The sequence below is a fragment of the Mesoplodon mirus genome, assembly GCF_964341445.2.
Source record: "Mesoplodon mirus genome assembly, chromosome: 8".
In the NCBI taxonomy this organism is placed as follows: domain Eukaryota; kingdom Metazoa; phylum Chordata; class Mammalia; order Artiodactyla; family Ziphiidae; genus Mesoplodon; species Mesoplodon mirus.
The window spans coordinates 781,196-789,858 of NC_138984.1; the positions used below are offsets into that span (position 1 = coordinate 781,196).

General features: G+C 57.4%; 1 protein-coding gene across 8 annotated transcripts in view; it reads right to left on the bottom strand.

Moving 5' to 3' along the window:
- The window catches only part of CROCC2 (ciliary rootlet coiled-coil, rootletin family member 2), a 68,639-nt gene extending 64,993 nt beyond the window's left edge, over nucleotides 1-3,646 (bottom strand). For 7 of the 8 annotated variants that reach the window (XM_082630889.1, XM_082630888.1, XM_082630892.1 and 4 more), the window contains exon 1: nucleotides 3,445-3,646. In XM_082630889.1, the coding sequence (XP_082487015.1) occupies nucleotides 3,445-3,522 (78 nt within the window). In that variant the 5' untranslated portion in view covers nucleotides 3,523-3,646. Of the gene's footprint in view, nucleotides 1-99; nucleotides 237-3,444 lie in introns of those variants that run through there. The other variant, XM_082630890.1, reaches the window with a different exon arrangement.
- Between the last annotated feature and the right edge of the window lie 5,017 nt (nucleotides 3,647-8,663).

The following is an 8,663-nucleotide window of genomic DNA, read 5'->3' on the forward strand; positions in this document are numbered from 1 at the left end:
GACCCTACTAGCAGCGCTCGGTGCTGACGATCTTTCCTCCTCCCTGAAACTCTCCCCTCACGAGGTTTCCAGACATTGCCCTCTCCCAGTCACTCTCACCTCCTCGGCCTCCCCATCTTGGTCCCCTTGGCTGGTTCCTTCTCGCCTCCTCCATCTTTAGGTGTGGGGGTGTGCCCGCTCCGTTTCCTGGGTACAGTCTCCCCTTGGGATCTCGCCCAGTGACCCACTTGCCAACAGCCCCGGACGTCTAGTTCCAGCATGGAGCTCCTCCCTGAAACCAGATCCAGGCGTCTGTTTGCCTCCCGACTGCCTCCGTGCGTGCGGACGCTAATCAGCTTTTCCACTTTACGACACTCAAAAGCAAAACCTCTGAGCACAGGATAGTTAAACTAGATGTAAAGAGAAACTTGGAAATCTCTGTATGTTTGAAAACTAAGGTATTTATACCTTTAGATAATCCAGGGATAAAATAAGAAACCACAGTGGAAATTAGAAAACAGTTTGAACTGGGTAATAATGAAACGTATTATATCAGAATTTATGGGATGCAGCTAAAGCCCTGTTTAGAAGGAAATGCATACATTAAAGAAGAAAGTGGGAATGTAAAATGATGCCACCACTCTGGAAAACAGTATGGAGGTTTCTCAAATTAAACATGGGATTACCGTAGGATCCAGCAGTCCCACTTCCAGGTATACACCCAAAAGAAGTGAAAGCAGGGATTTGAACAGATATTTGCAGCACTATTAACAACAGCCAGAGGTGGAAACAACCCAACTATCCATGAACATATGAATGGATTAGCAAAATGTGGCCCATCCGTACTATGGAATATCATTCAGCCTTAGAAAGGAAGGACCTTCTGACACAGGCTACCGCATGGATGACCCTTTAGGACATAATACTAAGTGAAATAAGCCAGACACAAAAAGGCAAATATCGTATGATTCCACTCATATGAGGTCCCTGGAGGAGTTAGATTCATAGAGAGAGAAAGTAGGATGGTGGGTGCCAGGGCTGGGGGAGGGGGAGGGGGAGTTAGTGTTCAGCGGGGACAGAGTGTCAGTTTGGGAAGATGAGAAAGTTCCGGAGTTGGATGGTGGCTATTGCTGCACAATGCGAATGTACTTAATGCCATTGAGCTGTACACTTAAAAATGGTGAAAATGGTAAATTTTATGTATATATAATTTACCACAATTTTTTAAGTAAAAAAAATTTTTTTAAACAAAGAAGGCTGCAAATCAATGAGCTAAGCATGCATCTCAAAAAAATTAGAAGAACAACAACCCGAAGAACTGAAAAGCAAAGGAATAAAAAATATATAAATCAATGAAATAGAAGACAAAAATACCGTAAAGAGGATCCACAGTGACCAGTATCAGCAATGAAAAAGGACGCGTCAATTCGGGGTGACCAACTCATTCCAGCCTGCCAGGGACTTCCTCAGACTGGGTCCTGGGTGACCCCTGGGTCTCAGACCCCTCAACACTCAGGGGCAGGTGGTTACCTGCTTCAGATCCTCAGGCTTCAAGAAGACAGTAAGAGGATACTGGGAACGACTTTTGGCAATAAATTTGAAAATTTATAGACAAGTTCTTAGAAAAACACCATTAATCAAAACCTAACCCAAAAGATAGAGTCTGAAAATTCCTGAAGCTTCTAGAGGAACTGGGTCCAGAATTACAAATCTTCCTGCCCATCGGCCTTCTCCACCGCCTCTGCGTCCAGACCCTCAGAGAATCCAGCTCTGAGGGTGGGCCAGGGCCAGGGTCAACAGGGGCAGCAGCTCCGGCTGCAGCAAGCGGGGTGTCAGGAGCTCCTCTGGGCAGGGCAGCGCCTTCAGGTCTGGTCCCTCAGGAGCCCCCATCCTCAAGCCACGCCTTGCCCAGACTCCTTGGTTTCCCCATCTGTAGCTGGAGGGGCTGGAGGATCCCCCCTCCTCCCCCTCCGGACGGGCCTATCTGGGCATCTTGAGGCGCCTGCCTGCCTGCTCAGCCCTGGAGTAATTGCACCGCGATCTCCATCACTGTGGTGAAGACAACAGGTGTTGGCTGGGCAGGCAGAACGGACCTCAGCCAGGGCTCCCCGTGGCTTTCAGATGACGGTTTCCCACGGGCAGCGGGAGTTGGGGGGCAGCCACTTTTGCCAAGCACCGATACCCACTGCCAGATGTCGGCACCATCCTGTGTTTCTCCCTCAAACCAGCCCGTAACCATAGCAACTTGCTTCAACTCTCGAGTCTCTCTTTTCCTGGAACCCAAAGGGGTGGTAGAATCCTCACAGGCTGATGGGGTACCTGGCTTGGAAACTGGTGTGCAAGTGGCCCTCCCTCCCCTGACCCCCCACCGGCCCTCATGGTCACCGGCACCCAGGACCTCGCAGAGCTGGGCCTCACGGGAGCTGGACAGAGAAAGTCACCCCACCAAGGGCCATCTTGTCAGCCTTGCTGGCTGCATCACCTGATTCAAATATCCTGCCCTTGTCGTGTTCTGTCCTGCGTGGGCACCTGTGTGTGTGTGTGTGCGCGCACGTGTGGCGGCTCCGCCGTGTTGTTTAATTACGGGGACAACTGTGGGCAATTACTCTTCTGCGGTGACCTGTCTGTCTGCACGGGGCCATGTCACCCCCCCTCACGCAGCACAGTTTTGAGGGTCTAATAACTGGGTTAATAAACAACTCTGAGTCAGCTGGTTCCCAGGGGTTCGCTGGGATCCCTGAGGGGTGAATCAGGGTAGGGACTGTCTGGCTGTGATGGCCGGCGGGGGGCACTTAAGGGGGTGGGGTGGCAGGGCCGGGCACCAGGCACCGGGCACCAGGCTGGAAGTAGGGAGTGAAGAGGAGGGGGCGTGGGGTAATTCCCAGTCGTTATCGCTGTTTTTGTTATGCAGGTGGCTGCTATGAAGGAAAACGGAACCAGCGCTTCTGGAGCTCACAGAACAGACACTGGGCACGGACCACCCCCACGGGCGCACCCCTCTCCAGGGAAGCCCCCGCTGATTCCCACACTTGGCCCCAAGGCAGTAGTGAACTAGACCCCAGAAGGTCGGGGTGGGAGGGTCCTCCATGCCCCACCCCTAGTGTGCAGGCAGCAAGCCTGAGGCCCAGAGAGGGGGGCTGATAGCCCGAGCCCACACAGCACGGAGCAGGGAGGCTGGCCCTGGGGCGCAGGTCTCCGGCCCCCAGTTCAGTCTCTCCCCAGGCTCCTGTCCCGAGCAGAGTCTGCACATGTGTGCATCTATGTGTGTATGTGTGCACCTGTGTGTTCGGGTGCCTGTGTGTGTGTGCGCGTGCTCGTGTGGTGCTCATGCTGACCACGTGAACACATGGAAAGTGACCCTTGGAGCCGGGGAGGTGGGGTCTCTCTGTGCAGGGTCCTTTCCCTCCCAAGGTGCCCTTGGGGCCTGCTCCCAGGAGGGTGCCGGAGGGCAGCCACACCACTGACCTGGATCACAGCCTCCAGCCCCAGCCGGGACTGCTCGGCAGAGTCCCCGTTGCCAGGCTCACTGGAGGTGGAACTCATCGTGGGCTGGGGCACAGGACCCAAGGGAAAGCAGGGACTCTGCTGCCGGTGAGTTTCCTCCTGGGACCCTGGCCGCGCCAGGACCTCCTTCTGTGCACCGACCCTGCACCTGGGCAGCACCTGGCTCCTCTGTCCTGGGTGCCCAGCTGCCCTCTCTGGGTTGGCAGGACAGCGTGGCTGACTGAGCCCATAGGCGTTACTGCGGCAACCACGACGCTGAGGGCTCGTTTTCCCTGGAAACAGGAGGGCAGGCCCCGTTGCCATGGGGACTATTGGGAGCACTGTTGTCCAGAAGCTGTTCCCCAGGAGACCTGGAGAGGCCCTGGGTGAAGCTCTCCACCTGAGCGACCACACCCGGGCGACTGGCCTCTCCCCCAGGCCCCCAGCCCTGCAGGGAAGGGCCCTCAGCCCTCCACTGGGCAGTTGCCCCAGGAGGAGTAGTGTGCTTGGTGGCCACACACCAGGTAGAGGAGGTGTGCAGACCACGGGTCCTTCCTGATTGAGAATCATAAACTATGACTCTTTTCCGAGCATTTGCAAAGGAACTTGAGTTCAGTAGTACAATGCCATGTAACAGGTGAGCAGACTGAGCCTGCGGAGCGGAGGTCACCTGCCCAAGGACCAGAGGAGACCCTCGTCTTCCTAACTCATCCTTGGATACGTCTTCTGGAATCTGATTTCCCTCTGGAGCCCCGTCGGGGTGACCTGCCCCACGGGTCGTGCGCTTCACACTTGCCACGGGAAGTTCACTTGCCCTCACCTGAACCTCCCCGGAGCCACACAGAGCACTGGCAGCAGCTGACCCGTTGGGGGTGGTGATGGGTGAGGTGAAGCGGGGGATCGGGGCTGTCCCCGCAGGCCCAGAGCTCTGTCCTCCCCAGCCTGGGCCTCTGCAGTGAGTCTGGCACCCCAGTGTTCCCTCCCCACTCGCTCCCCTCAGGGGATCCTCCTTCAAATCTGGACCTTTCCCAGCCGGGCTAATGCCGACAGGAGTCCCTCTTGGAAACGGGCAGCCTCTGGAGGTGGGCCTGGCAGCCGGGAGTGACAGCCCCTCGAATGAAAGGAGGCCAGTTCGGGGCCCTGGGGACGGGGGTGGTCCCCAGACTCCCAGAGACCTGGGCTCTTCTGAGGCAGCTCAGGAGATAGAGGTGGCCTGCTGGGCAAGGCCAGAAGGGACCAGCAGTGAGGGTGGACACTTAGTGGGTCAACATATCTGTCCCCAGGGCTGCCAGGGCCGAGACTGACGGGGCCCAGGCCACTTCCTCAGAACCAAACTTCACGACGGCGGTGCCGTTGCTTAAGGGAAGCTCTCCCCGAGCAACGCGTGCCCTCTGTCTCCTCCTCCTGGTGTCCTCTGGCTGCTCCCACCCCCTCCCCACGATAGCCACGAGCGTGCCCTACACAGGGACAGGATGGGCTCTTGGCCGGACACAGCCTTGCTGGGCATCCGGGGCTGCTGCGGGGCTCACTGGACAGTTCTGGGGGAAGGGAGACAAGGCCATCCTCTGACCATGGCCCCTCTGGATTAGTGGTGACTTCCGGTTTCCAAAGGTGCCAAGCAGAGGTCCAGATTCTGACCGCCATGGCTGGGGCACCTGCCTGGCACCCAAGGCTGCCTCTAGCTCCTTGAGCCCTGGACCCCTGTGGGCCCCAAGGACTGAGCACCTGGGGAGCTGGGGAGGGGGCTGGGGAAAGGACAGGCTCGGCACTTCCTGCTGCCCGGAGGCTGGGCCTCATCTGCCCCCAGGGAGCTGGGCTCAGGGACTTGGAGATTGTGACCCTGCCCTCTGGGGAGAGTTCCTACCTGGGGGGCTCAAAGGAGGGTGCTCGGACAGTGGGGGGATGAAAGGCTGCAGAGGTCGGTGTGAGCCCCTGTGAAGGTCACTCAGACGAATCCAAATAAGACTGCATTGGCCGGACATGAGGGAAGTTGGTGCCCCTCTGGTGGGTGGGGTAGTTCAGCCTGTGCCCCACCCCTCCCCACCTGGACATCCACCTCGGCCTGTTCTGCCCCCTTGAACACTCGAGGCCGAGCAGAGGAGCCCTGTGCCCTCTGGCCTTACCCTCTCCCACCCCAGCACCCTCTCCTCCAAGACCCCTTCTCTGGCTCCCATGCCCCCGCCCCCCTAAGCTCACATGGGCCCCTTACACACCACCCAGGGCTTCACGGCCCGGCGTCCGTGCTTGCAGCTTCTCGTCCTGGGCCATTAGAGGGCTAGAGAGCCCTCAAGGAAGGGCTCAGCCCTGGGCCCGGGCACAGCCCCCGGGGAACGCTCTGGAATGAGAGAAGTTGTGATGGAGATGCTCCCCATTTGGGGGGCCCCAGTGGGATGGGCCTGCGGGCAGGGTGGGCTCAGGGAGGACCGTGGCTGCCCTGACCCCCCTCCTCATGGGCTCTGCTGGCCGGTGCCCTGGACCCAGCGCCTCCCCCTGGGGCTTGGAGAAGGTGCCCAGGGCCCACAGGCAGCGAGGGCCGTGCTGTGGCCTCACCCACCGGCCCCTGCCCAGCACGTGGCCACCCCTCGTCTGTGCACAGGAAGATCCCTCACCATCGGGCCATTGCTGCGTTTTGTCACCGTTCCCTCCTTGAAGCAGGAACCTCGCTGGGTTCTCCTCAGCCCCTACTGAGTTTACAGTGACAGGTCACCCACAAACTCCCTCAGGACAGTCCGCAGTCCTGGCCGTGCCGGGCCCACGTGTGGACAGGGGGCCCCAGGGGGCTGGGTGAGGAGTGGGGAAGCTGAAGCAGAGCCAGGCTGGCCTCACCTCTTTCTGTCCCTCGCTGGCCCCGGGGGCACCAGAATTTGCCACCCCTGAGCCAGACCCTCCCCAAGAGGAAGGGACCTCGAAACTCTCAGGAAAGCGTGGACTTCCCCATGCTCAGGCCACTCCGGCCCTTGGACGGCCTGACAGACGGAGCCGGAGTGGATGCTGCCGGGCCTGCTGCGGACACGACGGGGGACCCTGACATGTCCTCTGAAGACGGGCCACGTGCAGGGCAGCCTGGGAAGAGGATGGGAGGCCGGGAGGGAGCGGACTCCTCTGTCCCAGCCCCACGGCCTCCGGGCTGCAGCTCTCGCTGTAATCGGCCCTGGGATCTGACTGGAGTTTGTGCCTGTCTAGGCTCCTCTGTGACTCTGTGACCCAGGCCCCCTCACCTCCCGTGCCCCCAGCAGACGTCTCTCCTGGCGGCCAGTTTGGTGGGACGGCCGGCGACAGCTCCTGAGAAGAGGGGCTCCTACTGGCTGATGTGGCTCAGCTGACCCGGGTCCACCGCCTCTTTGGGGTGTGTCCTCTGCAGGTGCTGGACAGAAGTAGCCTGAGAATTCTGCTGTGGCACCAAAATGCAGCCCTGTTCTGCCCACTGGCTGGGGCGCAGCCTCGGGCACTGCCCAGAACTGCTGACTGGTGACAAGGCTGACTGTCCCCCTGCCCGCTGGCCCCAGGCTGCTGGTTGCCATCTGTGTGTCTGTGCCTCCCGGTCATCTGTCCACGCCTGAGGTCTGGCCATGAGACAGCGGCGGAGGCCCTGTAACGTGATGCTGGGGTCAGAGGTGCCGCTGGGAGGCTCATGGTTAGGGACGCTGCCGCTCAGCCTCTTGGGGTCACCCCAAGTGGGCCCCTGGGCGTGTGTGCTGTGGGAGCGATATCTCATCGCCTGCCCTCTCTGTCCAGCTCTGGGGGCCTCTCTCGGCATCCAGTCCACTGCCTGGAGACCATGAGGGGGCCCATCAGTCCTGGTGTTTTGGGGTGGGGGATAAGTCTCAGGACGCATCCCAGACAGGGGATAAGTCCTGGGAGGCCACCAGGAGCAGAACCCAGCCTGTATTCATCCACTGGAAGGGCTGCCCGAGACTGCTGCCATGGGCGGGCTCTGGGGGACTGTCCTGGGGAAGGGGTGCGGGGCTGACGCATGGACCCTGTCCCCCGGCACCTGCTCTCGTGGGGTGGGTACAGCGGAGCACCAGGCTCTGCATCACGGTGAAGACAGGAGCCCGGGGGAGGGTGCCTCTGCCGGGGCACCTGGGAGGTGTGGTGCTATCGGGGCATTAAAACTCTGCCACGGAAGTCCTCATCGTCAGAGCTGAGACATAGGGGAAAGTCTTCATGGCCTTGGATTTGGCAATGATTTCAAAAGCACAGGCAACAACAAAACCCAAAATAATAAACTGGATAAATTGAAAACTTCTGTGCATCAGAGAAGCCATCAAGAGAGTGAAACGACCACCCTCAGAATGGGAGAAAATATTTGCAAATCACATATCTGATATCAGAATTAATGTCCAGAATATATAAAGAACTCCTACAACTCAACAACAGCAAACTCCAAACAACTCGATTTTAAAATGGGCAAAGGCCTTGAATCAAAATCTCTCTAAAGAAGACACATAAATGCCAATAAGTCCAAAAGATGCTCAACATCACTAATCGTTATGGAAATGAAAATCAAAACCACAATGAGGTATCACCTCACACCCATTAGAATGGCCACCATCAAAAAACCCCAGAAGGGACTTCCCTGGTGGTCCAGTGGTTAGGACTCCATGCTCTCACTGCCGAGGGCCCAGGTTCGATCCCTGGTTGGGGAACTAAGATCCCACAGGCAGTGCAGCATGGCCAAAAAGAAAACAACCAACCAACCAACCAAACAAACAAAAAGTCCCAGAAAATAACAAGTATTGGCAAGGATGTGGAGAAATCAAAATCCTTGTGCATTGTTGGTGGGAATAAAAAATGGTGCAGCCACTATAGAAAATAGTATGATGCGTCCTCAGAAAATTAAACATAGAATTACCATGTGATCCAGCAATTCCACTTCTGAGTATAAACCCCAAAGAGTTGACAGCAGGGTCTCAAAGAGATATTGTACCCTCGTGTTCATAGCAGTGTTCTTCACAACAGCCAAGTGTTCATTGATAGACGCGTGGATAAGCAAAATGTGGCCTGTGCACACAGTGGAACATTATTTAGCCAGAAGGGGTGAAGTACTGACATTGGCTACAGCACGCATGAACCTTGAAGACACTGTGCTAAGTGAAATAAGCCAGCCACAAAAAGACAAACGCTCTATGATCATCGCACTCGTATGCGGTCCTTAAAGCAGTCAAATTCATAGAGATAGAAAGTAGAATGGGGTTTAC